The 23,272-nt window shown below is 53.6% G+C and overlaps 6 protein-coding genes across 6 annotated transcripts; 2 read left to right on the top strand and 4 right to left on the bottom strand.

The window, feature by feature from the left end:
- Positions 1-315: 315 nt before the first annotated feature.
- KRP23_7802 (Leucine--tRNA ligase, cytoplasmic) lies at positions 316-3,720 on the bottom strand (the record flags this gene model as incomplete). Its single annotated transcript, XM_067893162.1, has 3 exons — positions 316-411; positions 483-561; positions 638-3,720. The coding sequence occupies 3 exons, from the start codon at positions 3,718-3,720 to the stop codon at positions 316-318; spliced, it is 3,258 nt and encodes a 1,085-aa protein (XP_067744972.1).
- Positions 3,721-3,904: 184 nt separating this feature from the next.
- On the top strand, positions 3,905-8,023 carry KRP23_7801 (Gamma-tubulin complex component 3; the record flags this gene model as incomplete). The annotated part of the gene is made up of 17 exons (XM_067893161.1): positions 3,905-4,330; positions 4,387-4,523; positions 4,597-5,153; positions 5,228-5,328; positions 5,400-5,605; positions 5,678-5,846; positions 5,916-6,016; positions 6,099-6,171; positions 6,236-6,442; positions 6,520-6,648; positions 6,723-6,774; positions 6,854-7,038; positions 7,109-7,210; positions 7,270-7,377; positions 7,455-7,619; positions 7,701-7,861; positions 7,930-8,023. The coding sequence occupies 17 exons, from the start codon at positions 3,905-3,907 to the stop codon at positions 8,021-8,023; spliced, it is 2,973 nt and encodes a 990-aa protein (XP_067744971.1).
- A 121-nt stretch (positions 8,024-8,144) lies between these two features.
- KRP23_7800 (Cilia- and flagella-associated protein 54) lies at positions 8,145-14,331 on the bottom strand (the record flags this gene model as incomplete). The annotated part of the gene is made up of 2 exons (XM_067893160.1): positions 8,145-13,400; positions 13,465-14,331. The coding sequence occupies 2 exons, from the start codon at positions 14,329-14,331 to the stop codon at positions 8,145-8,147; spliced, it is 6,123 nt and encodes a 2,040-aa protein (XP_067744970.1).
- An 818-nt stretch (positions 14,332-15,149) lies between these two features.
- KRP23_7799 (Cilia- and flagella-associated protein 54) lies at positions 15,150-16,878 on the bottom strand (the record flags this gene model as incomplete). Its single annotated transcript, XM_067893159.1, has 2 exons — positions 15,150-15,201; positions 15,269-16,878. The coding sequence occupies 2 exons, from the start codon at positions 16,876-16,878 to the stop codon at positions 15,150-15,152; spliced, it is 1,662 nt and encodes a 553-aa protein (XP_067744969.1).
- Positions 16,879-16,968: 90 nt separating this feature from the next.
- On the top strand, positions 16,969-20,529 carry KRP23_7798 (Ankyrin-1; the record flags this gene model as incomplete). Its single annotated transcript, XM_067893158.1, has 11 exons — positions 16,969-17,786; positions 17,841-18,131; positions 18,204-18,351; positions 18,415-18,505; positions 18,576-18,988; positions 19,051-19,432; positions 19,501-19,640; positions 19,695-19,850; positions 19,915-20,235; positions 20,300-20,341; positions 20,401-20,529. The coding sequence occupies 11 exons, from the start codon at positions 16,969-16,971 to the stop codon at positions 20,527-20,529; spliced, it is 2,931 nt and encodes a 976-aa protein (XP_067744968.1).
- Positions 20,530-20,619: 90 nt separating this feature from the next.
- On the bottom strand, positions 20,620-23,049 carry KRP23_7797 (cGMP-dependent protein kinase egl-4; the record flags this gene model as incomplete). Its single annotated transcript, XM_067893157.1, has 1 exon — positions 20,620-23,049. One exon carries the CDS (start codon positions 23,047-23,049, stop codon positions 20,620-20,622), a length of 2,430 nt encoding a protein of 809 aa, XP_067744967.1.
- Positions 23,050-23,272: the final 223 nt, after the last annotated feature.

Here is a 23,272-nt window from a genome sequence, read left to right as displayed (position 1 = left end):
CGCCATTGGAAAGGAAGCAAGGAAAGGATCAGGTGGAGATGGAAGAGAGAATGCGGGGTCTGCAGCTCGTGTAGTAATGGTAATTCCAGTCTCATGCATTTCGTTCCGCTGTCCGAAGGGCATGTGTATATGCCCGGCAAGAAGCACCAACTGAGGCAGTTGAACTGATAGAACGAACATGTATGACTCGCAGACGTGCGGCTGCTCTGTCTATCCAGCAGATAGCGAAAAGCTCGCCACTACTTATCTAATGCAACTGCGATAAAGGACAGTGTCCTCGGCCTACTGTACGGCGATCTACTACGGCAACGACCGTTACTGAGCGTACACGTAGATGGAGGGCTTGCCCGGCGACGTCGTCTCCAATTTCTTCGCATCCGCGTTCGGGATCTCCTCGCCCACGTAGTAGAACTGCATAAAATAAGAGTGGCAAACGTTAGAGATACACACATGACACCGAGACATGCTTGTATCCATCGTACGTCAATGTCCTGGAGGTCCAGCGACCGGCAGAGGTACAGCTTGTTAGAGGCAAGCACGCTCTTCTGGTCGTAGGGCATCCTGTGTGTATACGAAAACGAAAGTATCGATGAGTACAACAGTGAACTCCAGAGTACAGGGATCGTAATTACCGCACCTCAGCTCCAGGGCCTCACGGCCACGCAGCTCAGCCTCCGCCTTCACAAAGGAAGCGAACTGCATCACGTTCTTCGTGAGCTTCTTCAACGAGTCGTCCTTGGTGATCTCGCCCTTGAGCTGCTTCATGAAGTCAGCAGGGAACTGCTTCGTCGCGTCATCGAACAGACTGTCCATGAACACAAGCACCTTCTGCTGCCACTCCGGGAACTCCGTAGACAGGTACACCTGGGCGTGGGTTGGCTTCTTGGCCGGCTCAGCCGGGGCAGCTCCCTTCTTGCCCTTCTTCTTGTTGCTGCTCTTGGTGAGAACCTCGCGGAAACCGCGAGTAGTCTTGTTCAGGAAATCACCCGCACGCAGAAGCGCGTGGTCAACCTCCTCGGCCTCAGGCCAGGAAGCCACCGACACGAAGCCCTCCTTGCCGATAGCGGTCCACATGTACTCGCAGTAGTGCGGGCAGATGGGAGAGAACATGACGAGCTGCGACTCGATGAAGCGCAGGATAACGTCACGGTGCATCGGCACCTCACTTCGGCCGCAGATATCACGGTACGAGTCACGCGCAATCTGGTACTCGAAGAAACCCGAGTGGAGACCCTCACGCCACTGAAGGCGGTCGTAGAACGACGCCGTCACGTTGATGAGGTTGTTCATCTGGTTCATGAACACCTTGTCGTTGAAGTTGAACTCACCTGTGCGTAGCGACGCCTTGTCCTCCACGGTCCTCTTGATCCACTCTTCCTCGGTGGTGAGACGCAGGATGGCCATACGGCACGTGTCCAGCGCGTAGTTAGCATCGTCCATGCCATCACCGGCGTCGGCACAGGCGAAACGGGTGGCATCAGCACCGAACTCAGCAGCGCAGTCCTTGAGCGTAAGGAAGTTACCCAGGGACTTGGACATCTTCTTGCCGTCCACCTGCACGTGGCCATTCGTGAAGAAGCCACGCGGCCACTTGGACGGATCGTCGCGCCAGATCTCGGCGTGGTTGTAAAGACACATTGTCAAGTGGTTGCGGATCAGGTCCTTACCAGAAGCACGGACGTCAACCGGGTACCAGTACTCGAACTCGTCACGGATCTGCTTCAGCACATCCAGCGGGATCGTAGACTCAGTGGGCGGCGACGCCTTCAGGAAGATGTAGTCGAACACCTCCTTGGTCATCTGCTCGGGCTTAATCCCGTGCGGGCCTAGCTTCGAACCGTCCAGGTTGGCCTGCAGGTGGTGCGCGATCGTATAGTACGCCATGTAGATGGTCGAGTCCGTGAGCGACTCCACCACGAACTCAGGGTCCCAGGGGAGGCGCGTGCCCAGGCCAGCCTGACGGCACGGTGCCCACTCCTTGAGCCAACCCAGCGTGGACTTGTATTCGCCAAGAGCCACCGGGTTGTACGCGTCGAAGAGCTTCGGGTCGCTGATGTGGTCCATGACACGGTTCTTCCAGTCCTCTGCGCCGTAGGTCAGGTACCACTGGTCCAGGTGAGCAACTACGCACTCGTCGCCGCTGCGCGACATCACGAGCGACTCAGTTTCCCAGTACGGGATGCCGAAGCCAGCGTCCAGCAGTTCCTGGCGCATGACAGGCTTAGCGTCGCATACCTTCTTGCCCTTCTGCGAGCCCACGATAAGCACACCCTCGTAGAAACCCTTGAGGTACACGAGCTCCTTGGCCTTGGCCAGCTTGTCCTTGTCGTTCTGCGAGACGATCTTCAGGTCGTGGCAGACCTTTTCGGCAGCCATGTCACCAAAGCCCGGGATCTCGATGATCGGCAGGGGCTCGAATGGCAGCACCATGTGGTCGGCAATGCCGTACTTCTCACGCAGCGCAGGCTTCTGCTTCAGGTCGCGGAAGGCGGCAAAGTCGTCCGGGGAGTCGGACGGCACGCTCATGACCACACCCGTACCCTTGCCCATGGAGATGGTGAGCAGCGGCAGCGTGTAGATCGTGTCGTACGGCGCGTTGGGCGCCGACAAGGGCAGGCCCAGCAGGTCCCAGCCCTTCATCTCGAGCAGGCACTCCTCCTTGCCCCAGACGCGCGAGTACTCCTGGTGCGCCAGGTTGCGCGCAGCGCGGCGGGTCATCACGAAGACGTCGTCGTCGTTGATAAGGAAGGCGCCGTAGTCGCCCTCGGGAAGCACGAAGCAGTTGGTCTGTCCGTACAGCGTCTCGGGGCGCAGCGTGGCGGCCGCTAGGAACACCTTCTTGCCCGCAAGAGCGGCCAGCTTGTCCGGGAATGGCTCCTGCACGCGCAGCTTGGCGAGTGTGTACTCCTGGGGGCCCACGCCCTCTCCGGAGGCGCGGTCGTGGTCGGCGCAGCTCTGTCCGTCCAGGATGGAGTAGACGTTGGGACGCTTGCCGCGCACGACGCGGCCGCGCTCGTTGAGCTTGTTGAGCTGCCACGTGACGAACGCGTCGTAGAACGGGTTCACGTCCGTGGTGATGAAGGAGCGGCGCCAGTCGATGTTCATGCCGAAGCGCTTGAGGTCGGCGATCGCGTGCGGCGGGAAGTACTGCAGCCAGTAGAGCGGGTCGTGGAACTTGGGGATCTCGTCCTCGGGCACGTGCGAGATCTTGAGGATGTCGTACTGATGCACGACGCCGCCCGTCTTGGCGGCAGCCTTGGACTTCTTGCCGTGGGCCTTGTCGAGCGATCCCTCAGCGGGCTTCTTGGCGGTGGGCGTCTTGTCCTCCTGACCGCGGGAGAAGTCGGGCGGGCAGCCGTACTGCTCCAGCTCGCGCTTGAGCTTGTTGGCAGCGGCCTGGATGGGCATGCCCGTGCAGTGGAAGGCGAAGGGGAAGACGACGTTCTCGCCCTTGAGGCGGTGGTAGCGCGAGGCGAACTCGACCTTCATGAGCGTGAACAAGTGCCCCACGTGCAGGTAGCCGTTCATGTACGGGTACGGGAACGTCACCATGTACTTGGGCTTGCTCGGGTCCGGGCTCGACTCGAAGAGCTTCACGGCGTCCCACTTGGCGATCACCTCGTGCTCGATGTCGATCAGGTGGTCGCGGCGCGCCATCTTCTTCACGGGCACGCCGTCCTCGAGCTGCACGTCCTCCATCTTGACCGTCACGTTCTCCATTGTCTTGGGGCCGAAGGGGGGCTTGCGGCCAACGAAAGATTGTGGGCCAGCAGAATTAGTGTGCGTCAGTGGTCGGATTGGAGCACAGTGGAGCGTCGTAGAAGTGCGAATCAAGGTGAGTGGTGTACACCACACCAAACCACCATTAGTGATCCATTCTGCGCCGAGCCAAAAGTGAAAGCCGATGAACGCAGACCGCCAGGCTGCGCGCTTGAAGCGCCGCGCAGAGCGACTTGGACCTCCGCCTCGCGCGAACAGCAGCTCCGTGGGCAACGGCAGACTCAACTCCGCCGCCCTGGGCAGCGACGTACCGTCCAGCAGCAGTAGCAGTGCCACCGCCTTCTCGCGCACCCGTGGCTCGAGCCTCCCGACCGGCAGCAGCAGCAACGAGAGCCTCCGCCGGCCGCCACCAGCGCCGCTCGGGTCCCACACAACCACGTCCGCCGCGTCTGTGTCCATGAGCACGCGCCGTAGCCGCAGCCCCAGGGACATCAACGTGCTCGTGGACAAGCTTCTGTTCAAGGTGCACGGCGCGCCGTCGGCCATCACGACGCGCCGCACGGTCGTCCGCCTGCACGACGCGGTGTCCAACGCCCCGCAAACAGACGCGGTGCGTGCTATGATGGGACCTATGCTGTCCTTTATAGTGACTTTTTGTTGTTGTAGTTCTCTGTGTTGGAGAAGATCAAGCGCAAGATCGCGACGGGCTCGCCGCAGCTCTACGCCAATTCGCAGGAGACGGTCACGCGCCTGAACGAAGTGTACTCGCGGTTTGTCCAGTTTAAGAACCTGGACAAGAAGACGTACGCAGTATTTTATTTGATGGCGACGCATTTTCTTTTACTTTATTGATGGTATGCGTTGGTGTGTTGGCAGGGAGGCGCTGTTGCTGCTGTATGGGCTGATGGACACAGCTCCGCCGTTGCTGCATGGTGAGGAGGTACACAGACACCCAGACTTTGCGGCGATGAGCATGGACAGCTACAGAGAGCACGGCTCCGTCCCGGGCAGTCTGGAGAGCTCTGTCTCGGACAGGAATGGCGACTTAGCGGCGCACCATCGGTCGCAGTCGATGCCAACAGCGGCCTTGGCTTTTGGTGGGCAAGAACCAGCGCCTGCCTCGTTCGCTGTACAGCAACCGCGAACAGAATTGGACTCGTTGGAGGACTCTTTCAAGTTTGCAGTCGGTATCGCTCCGGTTCATAAGGTTGGCAGAGGAAAAGGTAGCAGCCCTCGGACACATGCAGCAGTTGCTCGAGGTCCCACAGGTGCTTCTAGCGGCGGAGCAGGAGGACGCACGTCCTTCGACGTACCTGAGGAAGTGTTACTGAGAGACGTGCTGTATGCACTGCAAGCCGTCGAGTCGCGTTACCTGTACTTTGACGACGCAACTGACCGTTTTCAGATCACGAGGAGCGTTGGCGTGCCTACGCGTGAGTGGGAATTGTGTTCTTTCTGATAATAAGGTAATGCTGACGTGGTAGTGTGGTGATGTCTCTTTGGACAGCCATGCGCGAGCTGATTCACATGTTGTGCGACCTGGGGTGGCTCTACCGCAAGATTTCGGAGTACATCAAGCAGCATCGCGAAGAGCTAGCGTTTGGCCTGGTAGAATTGCCATGGTGTTGCCCTTCCTGGTTGACGACCCAGCAACTTATCTATGATTTTAATGCTTGTAGGTGGGGCAAAGTTTTTGTCATGTGCTCAGCACTGTGCTTGCAGATTATTTCCGGTTGATTGCTGTCCTAGCTGCTCAGATTGACGAAGATGCCGAAACAAAGCAGCCAGATGAACGAGCGGTTAACATCTTAACCTTGCGGAACCTAATCGTGTGGACACAGGATCCACTAGACAAAATGCGATTAATGGCTCGCCTCATCGACAGGTACAGCACGCTTGCTTTGGTCCGTTCAGTATGTATGATCTCGTCATTTACTGCGTTTTGTACTCGTCCTAGTGTCGAAGGACTTCGTGGTGGCACACTTGCGTCTGGTGTCCACTCACATGTGTTGCACGGTGATCCAGACGTGTCACAGTCCGTTCAGCACGTGCTAAGACGGATTGCTGCTCCAATTTTTCGCATGATTAAGCGTTGGGTCTTTGAAGGAGAGTTGGAAGATGTGCATGTAAGTATGCTTTGATGAGCTTGCAGCTATATCAATATGCCTGACCAAACTTTCTGTGACCACCGATAGGGTGAGTTTTTCGTGGTGGCTGATCCAACAGTAAGCGACGATCAGTTTTGGGCCAAGAAATATACACTGAACTTGAAGATGCTGCCGACATTCATCTCAATGTACGTTTAGCGATCTGTATGTACTTATTCAACTTATGACCTATCAACTCATAATGTGCGCTGGGAATATTTTGTGAGATAGAGAGCTGGCGAAGAAGATTTTGATTATTGGAAAGAGTATCAACTTCATCCGCCAGTGCTGTGGAAATGCCGACGTACGTGCAGTATAGTTCAGTTTGTCGTTGGAACGCATCGACTAACCTCTGCGTGCTGTCTTAGTGGGTCATGGATGCCGCACAAGAGACATCCGTGGTCGGAATGGAGACCCAAGATGATGGTGCCAATTTTGCAGAGCTGAAGCATCTTGAAACAGTGATCGAGAATGTGTCAAACTCTACAAATGAGTACCTGATCCGAACACTGATGGAGAAATACCGGCTTTTGGATCATTGCCAAGCACTGAAGCGGTACTTGTTGCTTGGACAGGTATGAGTGAGACGCCACTATTTTAATTGCTATCACCTGAGCTTACTGCGGGCACAACTTATGTGGATGTTGTACAGGGCGACTTTATTCAGTACCTAATGGATCTTTTGGGACCTGAGTTGTCCAAGCGGGGGTCACAAGTGCACCGTCATACGCTTACTAATGTGCTGGAGACGGCGCTGAATGCTTCAAATGCGAAGTTTGAGGTTTGTACCTTGACCTACTATGCCAGCTTTCTACGACATTGTTCTCGAACATTAATGGTGCTGTTGATCATCAGTCGACGGACATCTTGGGACGGCTAGACGTTGGGCTCCTGCAGTCATCTTCAGGCAAGCGAAATTTGATCATGCTGAGCTCCTGTCAAAAGTGTGACCTTACTGACATCCCTTGTTTCACTGCAATGTATAGCCGACACTGGATGGGACATCTTTATGTTGCACTACAACTTGCAAGCCCCATTGAACAGTGTCATTCCTGCATCGTCAATGCTCCAGTACCAGCAAATCTTTAACTTTTTGTGGCGACTCAAGCGCGTAGAGCACGCGTTGTCTGCGTCATGGACAAAAGATATGAATCTTGGTCACGAAGTTCAGGTATGCTTACATCCCCATGTCTAAATTCGTGTTTTCTGATTTCGCCTGCTTTACCTTGTAATTAATGTAGGGACGCGTTCCTGGGGTTCGACATGTTTTGCACAAGAGCCAACTCGTGCGATCTGAAATGATCCACTTTATTACCAACCTTCTCAACTACGTGATGTTTGAGGTACCGAATGGTATAAGTAGCTTGTAACCCAAGTCGTTTACTCACACTTGTTTCCATAGGTTCTAGAGACTGCGTGGCATAAACTGGTGAAGGACCTCCACGCTGCGAAGGACTTGGACGGACTTATCGAAAGTCATGCAGCTTATATTGTCTCTATCAAGAAGAATGTAAGAGTGATGAGGCGCCAGCTTTACTGAGGATGGTGGAAACTGACATACGTCTGTGCGCTATGCTGTATTCTTAGGGCTTCATGATGAAGCAGTCAAGAGAGCTTCTCAACCACCTGAAGCTCATTTTCGCGACGATTATCAGGTTTTGCAAGGCCCAGGAGAATTTGTACACAACTGCGATGCACGAAAAGGACGTGGAGGAGCGCCATCAAGTGCTGATTGAGCGCCAAAAGTTAGACGTACGTCGTCGGCACGAAGAAGGTGAGTCTGAGTAATGGGTACTGATAATCACCTCCATGCGTTTTATTGTTAATTAATAGGGGTCATGGGGAATTCCCGAGGAAGAAGAGTATGGCCTGCGAGCAGAGCGAGGGGCCTTCGGTACCAACTCGAAGATTTTACGGCAGGTTGAAGAAATCTCAGAGGACTTTAGCAGTCAATTTCTGGAACTCCTCGATATCGTCAAACAGAATTCAACACGGTATGAAGTGATTCGCGTTCCATACTATGTGACTCATGCTTACGATTTCATTGTGGCATGATGCACAGCGGCTCACAAAGTTTGTCGTTTCTCACGTCCCGCTTCGACTTCAACGAGTTCTACCTCACGAAAACCACCCCGCCAATGGAAGCAGATGAATGAGCAGGACGAGGTGAGAACACCTGTTGCGGAATGCTAACTTATCGCTATAGCAGCGGCAATTGAGCAGCTCTCTCAAACTTATGTTAGCTATTTTCTGATGCCTGCGTACATTATCCTCTGCCTAATCCAGAAGATCTCTTAAGAAGTAGCAGAGGTCATTGTCGGCGACGTTCACTCCCTTGTTGATGGAAAACAGATCTTCCAAGCGCCGCACCGTGTCCAATGTGCACTCGATTGATACCGCATTCCCAAAGGCATCACGTAAATCCTCCGTTGAGACGGTTTCTTGGAGCGTGCCTCCTTGGTTGGCTTCACGCGAATGAGGTAGGTGCTTAGCTCCATTGGGTGCGCGGAAGAGTTGCTGCATGTCGTAAAGGATTGACTGGAGCGTTTTCGGGAATGTGCCGCGATCAATCAGAAACGAATCTTCATCTTCCATTTGAGTCCGCAGCTTGCTGAATGCCGTTTTCAAGCGCCGTATGAACTGCCGATCCAGATTGCTGTGCTTGCTGAGTAAGGGTGACGATGCAAACTTCTCCATTCGGGCAACTGCAGCGGCGTTATTAGCAGCGGACGAGCCCTCAGCGATGGACACTTTAGTCGTCCCAAGCGTGAAGTATAACGTAAGTCGGCCATTGTGTGCAGTTTCTCCAACACCAGGAGCAATTGCTGGAGCAAGGTCTTGTCCCCAAAGAGCACAAACCATGCCGACGCGGATCTCGGGGTCGGTGGTAGGAACAGAAGGCAAATCCGTCAAGCAGGCCATGCGAGAATACGTTGAGTGGTTCTGAATCAAGAACGAATGAAGAAGAGCACACATGTCCTGAAGGGAGGCGGTGCTGACTGGAAGAGCGTGCTGCATACGAATCAGGTGCACAAAGAAATTCACGATTGCGGCTACGTCAGGGGGCTTGCTGCTTGCTGTTGAAGGGGTCGAGGCAGCTTCAGGCTGCGCGTTGATCGAACCACAAATTGAAGCTGGTAGCTTCTCCACAGAGGTGACTGAGCCATTCTGCAGCTCAAGCGTGTCGAAGAGCACGGACTCGTGCTTTTGGACTTCTAGTGCCAAGTTCAGATAGTGAAACGCTGCTTGGACATGGACATCTTCACTCCCCCGGATCAACTTTTGGCCGAAGAGATTAACCAGCTCAATTAGTGCAAGCCGGACCAACTGACGATCGTATCCGCCTTCAATCGACGACTTGATGCATCCGACAAAACTCTCCGCGCATTCTTCAAACTGCTGCTTCAGCTCCTGTTCGTCGGTTTCAAGTAAATGATTCGCCTCATTATTGGGCCCGAACAGTGGCGTAGTGGCGAACAACGCCTTCGAGAGCAGTATACCCTTCAGCAGCAACAGTCGTGCTCTGGTTGCAGACATTCGCTTGGTCGTATGGTCAAGAGCACAGAGGCCGCTGTCAACGGATCGCTGTGCTCTTTTTTCGCGTGCCACCACGCTCTCGCTGTCAAGATGTACAGGGCATTCGAGCAGCGCTTGCGCCAGGTCAGCATGCACTTGGACGAAGTCTGGAATTGCCGGTCGATAGAGGCTAAGCCTCTTTACAAGCTCCGAGGAGTGTTCATTATGACTCACGCTTATCCAACCATCGTGTTCCAGAGAGACATCCAGCACTTGCTCTGCTTCACTCAAGCGCTCACAAACTGCAATTAACGCAGATGGCTGGGATGACAAGAGAGCCTTCGATCGAAGTACCGAGCTTAAAGTTTGCAGTGTGTGAACGTAGCTGAGCGACACCGACGTGTGTGCTGAGAGACCATCTTCTCGCAAAGTAAAGAGTTCGCGTTCAGCAATTTCGCGCTCGCCGAGGAACACTGAAGCCTGCAATCGCTGCAACTCAAGATGCTGTCTCAGGTGCTCTTCTCCAGTGGCTTTAGCCTCCTTGATTGCAGCTTCAGCAGCCTCGAGTGCTGCTCGATAATGCGTCTGGGCAAGACAACAAGCGATAACTTGTGACCTACATTTCGCCAGAAATGTTCCTCGGGAGAGCACTAGCGAAAACTTGAGCTGTTGGTCAAGATCCAAGCACAGTGGTGGATCATTCCCGACAGGTATCGCATTGTACTCACCGACAGCATCCATACTGCTCGCCTTGGAAGTGCTCCATTCGCCTTCATAGAACGCAATATAGCTCAACTGTAGGTGGATATCGGCACGCAATCGATGAAGCTGGAGATCCTCCCACGAGGCTGAGTGCAAGATCTGCTGAGGTGATGCATCTCCATCGACCTCTCCTTCCACAGCATTTCTCGGAGTTTGGGCCAGTGTGATCGTGGCTTCGCTAGGTTTGACCAGTGTCAGCATAGCTTGTGCCATCTTCTTAGCTGCAGAACGAACCATCGCTGTATCTCGATCGTATCTGCTTTCGTGACTGGCCAGAGCAACAGCAAGGTGCAAAATCGCTATCAAGACATGTCCAACGAGCGCAGCGGGGTAGTGCTTCCTCAGTTCTGCTCGAGTATGCTCTGCCTCGAACGCGACCAACCAGTTCAAGGCAGCTCGGTTACTCTCGTCCAATATTGATTTGCCATCGTGGAAGACTACAGTCTCCAACTCCGGTACACCGGTGCTGCTGCGGGGGGTTACTCCACCTCGTAGCAGATTCATGACGACTTGGAATGCTTCGTGAAAACGTCCACATTGAACAAGAGCTTCCACTCGGAGTCTACGAGCATTAGCAACGTGGTTCGAGTCCTCAAGACAATTTTGTGCCACATACTCGTATCCAGTGATGACAGGCATTGCCGTGGTTGCGTACTGATGCTCGTATTGGAGCAACACCTCCGGAACCATTACGAGCATGACCCCAAGAGAGAATGGAAAGGCTCGATCAGGGTCACCCAGCAGCTTTCTTCCTGGCCAAAGTTGCCCAAGCATCCGGTACGATCCAAACATGAAGCATTTGGTCGGGTGAGGAACGGAGCAGCCGTAGAATCGAGTAAAGACGGCTGCTCCCATCAACGCGTAGTCAACCGCCTCGTGCAAGTTTACTTCGGACGAGTGCATGACCAGCTTCGACAGCACACTGCAGCACTGCAGGCCAACCCACAGTTCGTCGCCAGCAATAACGTCCTTGTTGGTGTTTCCGCTAGTACTCTCGAGAAATTGGTCAGCGGATGGAGTGAGCACTTCTCGCCACGATGAGCCGACGTGAAGCATGCTGAAGGCGTTATCGAGTGTCTCGAGCCAGCTCTTGGTAGCAGCTTTCAGGTCTCCACAAGCTAGATGGAAGTCTCCTGCTTCTTGGAGCGCCTGGCACACAATTCGCTTCTGCCGCTTTTGTCGTGACAAAATCACACAACGAGTGTAGGAAGTGATGATTTGGCGTCGAAGTCCAGAAAGCTCGTCCTGGTGTTGGTGCATGGTGCCACCGTCAGCACTATTGGTAGAGCGCTGGTAGAGCCGACGATACTTTTCTACGAGGCCGTGGCACGTATTGAGCGCCTGGTGGCTCTTGTTGCTGGCTTTGGTGAGTCCATCATAAGTTTTCGAGAGATCAAACAGCTTCTCACGCTCGACGTTGCGCTCGGTGACGAGCTCTTGAATTCGCCGCTCCATTTCTTGCTTGTTGGCACGGAATGAGATTTCCTCTGGGGACAGTACCTCTTCCACCACCAGACGGGACTTCTTCTTTTTTTTCTTAGCTTCTTGCTCCTGGAAGACTACGATGTAAGCATTGCGCTCCTCTTCTGCTGTTTTCAAGAGTGCTTCTTGATGGCTCACGATTTGCTGTTGAGCATAAACCAAAATGGGGAAGTTGCGATCGGAAAACTGACTACCTTCAACGCTGCTACCACACAGGACATGGTATCGGCTTCCGTTCTGCACGATGCGTGTCCAGTCCTTGAAGGCACAAAACGCTTTCAGTGAGTAAGCCATCAGCCGCGCCAGCCAAGTCTGATCAATGTTCAGAGCGTTAGAAGCAGCGTACACGACAGTCGAGAGAGCCATCGATTGCTCGAGTGAGGCAGGGTTTGACGCTGATACGGGTGTTGCAGCTGTGGACATCACAGTGTTTTGGTCGCCGGTTCCGTTCATCGCAATGTCCATCATGTCAAGCAGCGCGTCAATGCAGATAGAGAGGTGTTTCAGCCTTGTTGACGACGAACTAACCCGACTCGGAGCCACCCATGCAAGCCAAATAGCGTTCCAAAGCTGTTGGGATACGGCTTGAAGTCCCTGCCAGCAATTCGCAAGTCGGAAGAGCTTGCAACATGCTGCTGATTTTTCCAAAAGTTCGCCAAATAGTTGGTCCAGTTGGTTGTCTTGCAGTGGCTCGTCGCTTCCAGCCGAATGTTCTTGAGACTCCATGGACTCACCTTCATGAGGATCACCACTTGATTCTGAAGGAGCCAATTTTGAGCCATTGTTTTGCTTCGTGTGGCTAGCTTCAGCTTCAGCGTTGTTATCACCATGAAGCAGTTCATACGTGCAGTCTTCCGTATCTGGACCCTTGGCAGTATCTACTGCGTTGATTGTATCGCAAAGCTTGGTGATCTTTCGATACAGCAGCACCGACTGAACAAAAAACAGCTCACCGCACCACCGATACAAGTACTCGTCGTCAGCCCCAGCTACTGTATCCAGATTTGTGGTTTCAAGTCCTGGAGTCTCGCTACTTTTGTGTTCCTGGTCTGCTTCTTCCGTCTGAGCAGCTTCTCTGGGTTCTGGTAAAAGTGATTCGCCGCCAAGTGCACCAAGTGTTTCTCGAAACTGGAGACTTATCGCCCCTGCCACTTTGAGAGATGACAGAAACTTGTCGAACGGAGCAACTTCGTTTGTTCCAGACCCGAGAACAGCCCCACAGACTTTACTTGCAAACTCAATTGCCCGACGGTCGGAAGAACTGTGCTGCTCAAGTGTGGCAAAGACCTTTGAGAGATCATTTCCTGCAGCGTGAAGAAGTTGATCCAGACACTGTAGTTTTCCTTCGCCCTTCCCTTTGTCAGCATCACCTTCAGTTCGTGGAGTAGCCTGTGGTGTATTATTCTGGCTTTTGCCCTTGGAGGCTGCCACTGCCCCTCCTTTTGCTCCAGCACCTTGAGAAGAAGCTACCGCAACTACTGGGGTTGGAGGAGCTGGTGCGTCTGGAGATGGTGCGCTGCTTTGGACATTACTGGCTAGTTTGAACAGGGCTACAACCTCACGTAAGCTGTCATCCTCTTCGTTGCTCATAATACTGTTGGATTGAGCTTGATCTGCTCCTTTGTGGTGTCTTTCTGTAAGCACAAGAGGAAGTGTAACTCGAGAGATGTCGCTATTCGCTTCTTGCGCGACTCGAAAGAGCTCATAACCCACTCGAGCACAGATACTGCGTGTTTCGACGTCCCATTTCTCGCTGGGGATCACATGAAGAGCCTGCACAGACACAATATTGGTGTGAACAACAAATTGTGCCTTCTCTATCATGAAGAGTGCTTACCTGGTAGAATGTCACGAGAGCGGCGAAGGTTATACCATCGCAACTTCCCTTCAAGTGTAGCAGGGGCAGCAAGAAGCGGTACCCCTTGAAGCACAGAACATGAATGGCTTCCTGGTTGTCTGTTGCGCACGCGATCTCGATGGCCATTGCAATTTTCCGACTGTCTTCAAGCGCCTTTGTCTGCGTCCCTGCCAGCGAGTGGGCATCCAAGTCCGAGGAAGTAACAAGCTTGCCATCCCGTTCCAGATCTCCTGGCTCGTTATGACACAAAATGAGCAGTGCTTGAATGCAGAGGTTTAGTATCGGGACAGGGAATCGCGCCACCGCGTCACGCTTCAGCGCTTGTCGGTAGAATGGATTAGCCATCCAGGAAGGCCGTCCATCGCAATCGTGCGAAACTACAGCGTTGTACAGATAAGTTGCAGCTTTGTTGGCTCGTGTAGCAAGCTGAACATCATAGCAGGCCTTGGCGAGATATCCGTAGCACATTGCTAGAGGCAGCGGGTTGAGCGCTACAACTGGTTCTGAAGTCTCGCCAATGGAGTGGATAAGTTCGTGTTTGCTGTCAAAGGCAGCAACAGCAAACACGTAGCTCTCGTTTGGCAGCAGTCCGGAAATCGTCACGTGCAAGCGTGGAGGATACACCGGGGATGCCGTTCCTGCTAGAAGATTGCTGTTGGTTGAAACAGCAGTCCCTGCCCCTGCCGGCTTTGCAAAAATCATGTAGTACAAGACCCGCTTCTTTCGCAACGATGGTATTGACGGATGGTACTCCACTACCTTGACAGTGATAGCTGAGCTTGACCGAGAGATCACGATAGGCGGTGCCGGAACCTCTGACTCCAAATCTTGCTCTGGAATCGCCATCAATTGGCGACAAAGCTTTTCTTCTTCGTGATCTATCAGCTGAAGGAGTTGAAGGCTGTCATCTGCAAGTGCAAGTCTCTCCTTCACAGATTTGTGCGGGTGAGAAAGGCGCTGGATATTGAGGAGCACTTGTGTGTAGCCATTGTGATGGCATTCTTCAACGAGGTTGATTTCAGTGGCAGATAGCACGCTGCTCGAGGATACACCTGGGGTACCTCCTAACGCTTTGATGCTGGTTAGAGGCAGCGTGTCAACCAGTGTCGCTCCTTGAAGCTCCAATCGATACAGAAGAAGCTGTAAGTCTACTTGGATACAGCACAAATCCTGAAGCAGCCCACCAAGTTGTGACCCAGTGCCTTGTACACTTACATGATCACGCTCATTGATGTTTCCCATGGCGACATCGTTCTGCGCGTTCGGATCGCTCCGGTTGCTTATTGAGCAAGTGAACGAGACTTTGGAAAGGGAAGCTGTCGATCCAAAGCCAGCATCTGGGCCAGCTACGGAGCTGAAGTGTGAGCTGAAGTTCATTAATTCGCTCCGACGTGTATCGATTCTCTCGAGACACTGTCGAATGATTTGGCTGCCCATGCGTGTCTTTCTTCGGATCGAGAAAAGTGTGGCCAACCGCAAACAAACTTGACCGTGAAGCAGTAGATCTTCAAAGTGAACAGCAGTGAACGCCAGGTGAACTGTCAGCAGCAATTCACAAGCGAGACGCACCAGAGGTTTTGAGAATTGAGAAGGCTCAGTCGCATCCAACTCCTTTAGCATGGGAAGCACGAATTCACGCCATATTTGCAGAGCCACCGACGTCATCAGTTCTGGGTTGGTGCGGGGGATAGCTCCATCGCCATGGAGTACGCAGTTCTGCACAGCCTTCGACAAACGTGTTAGGATTTTGGAGGCTGGGATAGTGGACCCTGTGACAGTCAACCTTAGGCGGGGGTTGGAACTCAGTTGCACGCGCTCATCCTCTGACATAGCTTCCCACGCTGACCAGGTTTGCTGGACCTCATGAAGCGTCTCGTACAGGACAAGTAAACAGCTAACCACCGATGCATCTGCGGCAACGATATCCTCCGAGATTTTCAGTCGAGTACGAGCACTCTTAATGAGCAAACTCATTTGCTCGTTGGGTTTCGCAAGTTCCCAGCAGTGCCTAATCGCGAGGAGGTGGAAAGACAATGGGAAAATGGCTAGATCTGGCTTTGAAGCCGACGGATCTTCAGCTTCGACTAGGGGCTGGAGCAAAGTAGCTGCGATGTCCATGACGAAAGCAAACAACTCTGACAGCGCTTCATGTGTCGGTGGAGGCGATGCTGTTGATACCAAGATGGTAGGCCCTTGCCTCCCCCGCTTCTGTTTGGCTTCACGCGATATACTCTCCAAGGCGTCTATCGCAGCTCTCATCTGGTCACTTACAGCGGGAAATGCTGCTGCAATCATGTTTCTCGTAAGTGGCTGATGCGCTGCGGACGCGTTAGCTCTCGCCACTAACATCGCGGATGAAGTCTCAGCTTGAGCCAGAGTGCGCTGTACGTCGCCTGGTAGAGGCATATCCAGCTCCTCCTCCTTTCGCAGTCGTTGGACTGCTTGCTGGAGATACGCAGCACAAGCAACTGCCGATTTGGTGTGTTGATGAGCTTTCACCGCTTCTTTCAAGGCCAAGTCGTCGTAACAGTCGCAGATCGCTGAGCCAAGCTGCAGCCGCCACATGAGGTACTTCGTTGTCGACAGAGCCACCGCCGATTCCATCGCCAACAAACTCCACTTGAGATACGCAACGACCTCTCTGGAAAACCCCAGAGCCTGTAGTGGCTTCGCAATCGAGTAAAGGAGCACTGATCCGTTCAAAGTCAACCACGAGAACTGCCCCGAGTATTGACGCTCCATCGCCACGGTTGTCTCCATCCCAAGGCGTAGAAAAGTCAACGCCTCCATCATCTTTTCCAGCCTTCCCGGGTGCTTTACGAATCTGTCCGACCGCTTTTGAATGTGGAAGCAGCTCATGGCCGCACCAAATAGCGATCGGACGTACGCTTGGCCCTCTAATCGACTGCGCTTCGGTGTTGTTGAGGCCGTAGCACTGAGGATCCGTCCCAGAACTCCGTGGTGACTACTGTTCGTAGTAGAATTCTGCAGCATCTCGTCTAGAACGAGCACTTTCTCGTAGAAAAACACGGAGGCAGCTTGGAATTCCTGAACGTGGTAGAACTTGTCGCCAAACACTAGCAACAGCTCCACCTTCTTTGCCGTACTGATCTGGTCTGGCGTGGCTTGCATCAATTTATCCACCAGCGGCACCAACTTCTGTGTGATGTCGCCAAAGAACGCCACTTCTTGTCGCGAATTGGTGGCATCGTCTCGGATACCGCCAAAGCTCTCGGTAGTCAATTGCTTGGCGTGCTTCTCTCTTGTAAGCTGCAGAAGGGCAGCGAACTCTCGTGTGAATTGGTCCACCACGACTTCTCCACCGTCCAGTGCCGAGTCTTTCGTGGCCCTCTCCGACTGGATTCGGCTCCTCTCACCACCTTTCTTCGTCATCAGGTGCCTCGGATCGCTTGCAACCGAGACGAAGGATCTTTGCAATGAAAGGTCGGTACTTTTCAAAGGTCTCTCAACGATAACTTGAGAATGTCCAAGTTGACGGCGTTTGCAGCTAAGCAGCAGCGCATGGAGCCGCTGGAGGGTCTTAGCAAGACCGACGTAGGTGACTCATCGGGTACAATATTGTCAAAGGTGAAAGTTTCGTCACGAAAAAGTGAAATTGGCGGTGAAGTCGGTGGGTATCTCAATCCGCTTAAGGGGTCGAGTTCTTGTGGTGGTGACGTATTGGCGTCGCCTACGAAACCTCTGAAGGTGTTGGGTAACCTACGAGTTAGTGGTGATGGTCAGGACCTATCTACTCGGAAGTTGGTTGCGATACCAACATCTTCTCTAAAGTCGACGGAGACGGAGAAGACTGTGAATGAGTTGGAGACCCGAAACGCGATTGCTACTGCTTCGTCTCCTCGTACAGTGAGTGCACAGCGAGACTCGAGCTTAAAGCCTCTTGCTCCGGTGGATAGTGACAATCAGGGAAAGAACGATGAAGCAGATCATTTCTCCACTCCTGGTGGTCGCTCTCAAGCTGAACCAAAGAAGATGTCGAGCAAACCCGCTGATGATAGCAGAACTAGTGTTAATGGCGGCTTGGCCAAAGACGGAGAAACTGGAAAAGAAAATGTTGTGACGGACAAAACTTCTGGTGATAACAAAAGTGACGACGAAGACTTTAATTTTGACGACGTCGATGTAGATGAAAAGGAAGCCCTGAAGCCTACAGCTCAACCGGTAGAACCGCGCGAGATCTTGGCGCCACCTTTGGAAGCCGGGGCTTCTACGGTTGATGTTGAGGATCTTTATGATTGTCCGCCAGACTCCAATGAAGACACGCACCCACAGCAGCAGAGGTACATAGTTTTCTCTGTACGATATCCCGGTACAGAGCGCTAACATTTGTCCAGTGGTGTACAGATTCTACCGAAAATGTGTTTGCCTAGGGCAAGCGATATTGAACTGTTCCACGTAGTTCTGACAGAGGACACAGACCAATTAAAGTTGTATTTGGAGGAGATATCTCCTCAAGAAATGCTGGAGATTGTAGACTCGACGGGACGCACACTCTACCATTACGCAGCACTTTCCAAGCACAAGCCGGCGCAGAATGTAATTTTTCAACATGTGAGCGCGTACCGAGACAAGCAGTGTGAGTTGGAAATTCAGGCTTTGATGCGAAAGAAGCAGCTTTTGAACGCGTAAGGAGGTGTGTTATCGTTTTATCTCCATCAAAGCTGCACTTATGAGCTGTTCTTGTTGCATGTTGGTAGGTGGATGAATGAAACCCAAGCAAATGGAGCTGGATGGGTGCCTCCCCGACTCAAAGAGCTGCAGCGAGAGATGACGAAGCAAAAATGTACTGACTGGGCAAAAATTTGCAGCAGCGTGGATGAGAATGGCCGTTCCCTCTTTCACTATGTACGCTTGATACCTTCATAATTGATCTTGGTGAGTGAAATATTTACACATTATTTTGATCAGCTTGCCACGACGACACGCCCAATCCCTGTCGAAGATGACTACGAATTCTGCAGCGCTCTTCGCTCCAGACCCAGCATACTGTCCTCCAGAGGTAGATGTATACCATCCTTTACAAAGGGTATACGGTTAATTACTGAGCGTGTTCTTCTTCTTGCTGTCAGATAACTCCAAGAAGCTGGCGCTCCATTATGCAGTCGAAACCGGGAATCTAAACCAAGTCAAGTGGCATTTCCAATTGGGCGTCAAGTTGAACCAAGCGGACGTTGCCTTGTTGCTGTCATTCAACGTATCTCGAGTCATGGAAAGCCTCATTCTGCGCCAACTGGAGGCAATCGACATCCAAAACTACCATCTCCCAACTCGGACAGATGCATCTGACGGTTCTTGTGATCCCGGCGTCAGTACTTTCGTGCTGGCCAAGTTGCAGCGGATAACTGACGATAGTGCCGGGCGTCTACATCAGTTACCTCTGCACCGAGCTGCCATGTTCGGGAATATCCGCGCTGTGGAGCTTCTTCTGGAAGAAGGAGCAGACCCAAATGCTCGAGATGCCAATCAATGGACCCCTTTGCATGTGCGTGTAGAAGTCAAGCACGTGGTGGAATGTTGTGGCTAACTAAGGGCAATGATCCGTAGTATTGCGCTGACGAAGCAACCCCCAATCACCTGAATATTGCGCAGCTCCTCATGGAGAGCCCAAAGTCCGTCGATATCAATGCAAGATCACTGAAAGGTAGGTCTCCGCTTCACGTGGCTGCTAGATCACGAAAGCGTAAAATGCTGTACAACGAGGACGACTTCCAGTCGACAGAGCCGAGTGAATCCGAGAATCGAGTATCTTTTGTTGCCTATCTTGATGATTCAAAGGCTGACCTGGACCTCAAAGACGCAAGTGGGGCGACTCCATTACTATTGGCTTGTCGAGGCGACCATCTTGGTGTGGTAAGCTTCTTGTTGAGCGCTGGCTGTGACCCAACCGCAACAGGAGAAACCCAACAAAACGCGCTCCACTTTGCAGGTGTGAGACAGCAGTTCGCTGCTGAGCGACTATACAGGAAGCATCACTGATTGTTGTGTTTTGCCCAGCAACTCGAGGAAATCCCAATATGGTGTCGTTTCTGCAGTCCTGGGATGCAGATTCCCGGCTGTGGATGAGCTCACCGGATAAGCAGGGACACAAACCCAGCGATGTAGCCAAGAATGACAGTGTTCGACGCATGCTGGTGGTAAGATTAACAGCTTTATTCTCGTGTGGTCCTTAGCTCACATGGTGACAACAGAATCTGTGGACAGAATGCTTCAACGGCAACGTTGATCAAGTGAGGCATTTGCTATTAGCCCGTTCAAAGCAGAGCTCGCAAGACATTCGACAGATTGGATCTCTCTCGGTGAAGGACACAACGGCCCAAACAGAGAGAACGCCACTCCATTTAGCGGTACGAGGCGTTGTCATAGTTTTGAGGCGTGAAAAAGCTCACGTATTACTCCTTTTGGTCCTAGATTGTGGGATATTCTGACGCACTGCAGTTGTCGTCAACTCGCGCTTCCTCACGTGAGGAGCACCTCAAGCAAACAAAGTCTTTGGAGCTAAAGCGGACAGCACCAAGTCGATATCTGCAGGTTGCGATTCTACTGCTTCAGGTTGGTGCCGACCTGGGTGCTGGAGACAAGTGGGGGATCACTCCGCTCATGCTAGCAGCTTGCCTCAAGGATAGCATTTTCATGGAAACGCTCCTGGATCGCGTCGCTAATGAAGACGACCTGTTAGTCGCTGATGCACAGGGGAATACCGCTTTACACTACAGCTACGCTTTTTGTCAGGTACGACGAAGAGTCCGAACTTGCTTGGCATGTATCTTGAGCACTCACGCTGCCTGCTGTCCAGGCCCAAGTGTCAACGTTGTTGGAAGATCAGATAGATGATGCGGCGAGTGCCATGTACTTCCCAAAACTCGTGTTCATACTCACTAACGCCAAACCTTGCAGGATATCGAGAACATACAATGCAAATCGCCATTCGAGATGACTGGGTATCGTGACAAAATCTACCCGAAGGGGTATCGCGACTTCCTTCGGCGACAGCAGGACCTTCGAAGACGACAAAGGGCGAAGTGAGCTCTAGATATTTTGTTACACAGCGTTATGCCTAATAGGTTATGAATCGTCTAAGCTCCTCATAATGTGTTGCGAGGACAGGCATGCATCTTAAAAGCCTTCGAACGTGTCGCTGCCCGTGAACGCTCGAATCTTGGTGTCTTCCGGGTACGCGTCGAAGTTGCCCGCGTCGAACGCATCCTTGATGGCGGGTGTGTACGGCGACTTCATCGTCTTCTTCACCATCGCGGCCCAGTCGAACTTGGCATTCGTGAAGAACGGGTGGTTCACCACGTCCTGCATGCCACCAGCCAGCGACCCGATGCGCAGTGCCGGGTTGGTCTCGAGCAGCTTCATCACCAGGTCCTTGGCATCCGGGTCGAACTTGGGCGGGAACTTGAGCATCGCTCGGCCCTGGAGGATCTTCTCGAAAATCTTGTTCTGGTCGTTGTGCTGGAACGGAGTGCGGCCAGCGATGAGCTCGTACAGCAGGCAGCCAAGCGCCCAGTGGTCCACAGCCTTGCCGTGACCCTTGTTCAGGACAAGCTCCGGAGCAAGGTACTCCGGGGTGCCACAAAGCGTGAAGGAGCGCTCATACAGCGCGCCGTTGCGGTAGTACGGCACGTGCTTGGCAAAGCCGAAGTCGACCATCTTGAGGTAGCCGGCACTGTCAATGACAAGGTTCTCGGGCTTCAAGTCTCGATAGGCGACCGTCATCTTCTGAAGGTAGCGGAGTGCCTCGACGACGTTGGCGGTGTAGAACCTAGCAGCCGAGATGTCAAACGCTCCGCAGACGCCCTTAGCGACCTTGAAAGCCTTTTCGTAGAGCAGGCTCCACAGCTCACCGCCCTGCACGAGCTCGAAAAGCATATAGAGCTGGTTGGTATCCTGGTAAGTTTCATGCAACTTTAGGATGAACGGGTGGTCGCACTCGGAAATGATCCCCTTCTCGTACATGACGTTCTTCTGCTGGTGCGTCTCGACAATGAGAGCCTTTGACATGCACTTGAGGGCGTACGCCTGGTTCGTGGGGCGGTGGCGCACGATGATCACGCGACCGAAAGTGCCTGTGCCGATGGTGCGGATCTTCTCCAGGTCCTTGTACAGGATCTTCTTGGCCGGCGGCGGAGGCGGGGCGGCCGATCCCGCACGCGCGTCGCCTCTGCCACCGAGAACCGACTGTTGGACGAGCTGTTGACGCTGAATTTCACGCTGCATGATGTGGTCAAGCTTGCCCAGGAGCTGCTCGAAAGCTGCGCGCTGAAGCGTGAGGCATTCAACACGACCAACTGCCACGCAGTCCGCGGCGCGCGGCTCGTTGGCGAGAAGAGCACGCTCCCCGAAGAACTCACCGGAGCGAAGCTGCATGATCTCGAAGCCAGACTTGCGCACGCTCACCTTGCCATCGGAGATCATGTAGAAGGTGTCGGCGGCGTCGCCTTCCTTGATGATCGTGCTCTTGTCCTCGAACGACACGACATTGAGCGCGTGCGCGAGGATGTCGAGCTCGTCGTCCGTCAGTGACGATAGCAACGGCACGCTACGCAGGACGCGGATGCGCATCTGCCGGTCGATCAGAGACCGAAGCGGGCCCAGCAGCTTGGTAAACTCGGCGCGGTCCATGACATAGCAGTCCACGGCCCCCACCGCAATGCAGTTCGCCTGTCGCGGCTCGTTCAGCACGAGCGCCATCTCGCCAAAGTAGCTGCCGCGTTGAAGTTTCATGAGCTCCTTCTCCGCTTCCTCGCTGGCCCCGGCGCGCGAGGTGCAGCGCACCGTGCCCTCCACGATGATGTAGAAGGTGTGGCCGTCCTCACCCTGCCGGATGATGTACTCGCCATCGTTGAAGCGCTGCAGCTTGAGTGCAGCCGCCACCTTCTGGAGCTGGTTGTTGCTCAGCCGCTGCAGCAGCTCCACGTTCTTGAGGAAGTTGACGCGAGCAAGTTGCGTGGCCGACGCCGTCGTGGCCATGATCTTACGGAACGTCGTGCGCTCCACCGTCCAGAGGATACACCCCGTGGTGGCGCGGATCGTCGCCGCGCGCGGACAATTGTAGAGCAGCGCCAGCTCGCCAAAGGCGTCGCCGTTCGTGTAGGTACCCACGAGCTTGCCATCGATCACGATGTCGCAGTTGCCGCTCTCGAGCACGTAGAAGCACTTGCCCGACGTGCCCTGCGCGATGACAGCCTCGCCAGCCTGAATGGTGACCATGGCCATGACGTCGATCATCTCGTCGATCTCGCCCTGGTCAAGCGAGCTGAAGAGGTAGTGCGATTTGAGCGCCTTGGTGATCATGGCTCGGGTCTGGTTGTTCTTCGGCACGCGGACGTGCTGACTGCTGTCTAGGTCACCAGGCTCGACTGCGTCTTCCTTGATCGGCGCACGACGCACCCCCTTGTGCTCGTTCAGGTCGAGCACGGTCATCGCCGGTGGAGCCAACTGCACCGTGGTGGTAGCAGCAGCAGCGGAGTTGGCACTCGGCTTGATGGTCGGAGGCGACGGCGGCAGGATCAAGTCTTTCATTCTCTTGGAGAAGTCCATGGTGAAGTGCTTGCTCGCTTGCTAGACGACTCGGGCGCTCTTCCGAAGAGCGGGTGTGGGTGGGAGGGGGCGGACTTGCTTGGAGGCGAAAGCGAAAGTGAATGGAGGCGACGTGCTTGTTGTCAGTCCCCACATACGCCTGACGTCAAGCTACCCGATAAGGAAGCATGCTCTCGGACCAGAACCAGCTAAGAATATCGAGGATGGCGTCGTGGCTCATTGC

Source organism: Phytophthora ramorum (genome assembly GCF_020800215.1).
Source record: "Phytophthora ramorum isolate Pr-102 chromosome Unknown Phyram_PR-102_s0006, whole genome shotgun sequence".
Classification (NCBI taxonomy): domain Eukaryota; phylum Oomycota; class Peronosporomycetes; order Peronosporales; family Peronosporaceae; genus Phytophthora; species Phytophthora ramorum.
Note: the sequence above shows the minus strand (reverse complement) of the source record. Positions and strands in the feature narration are given on the sequence as shown.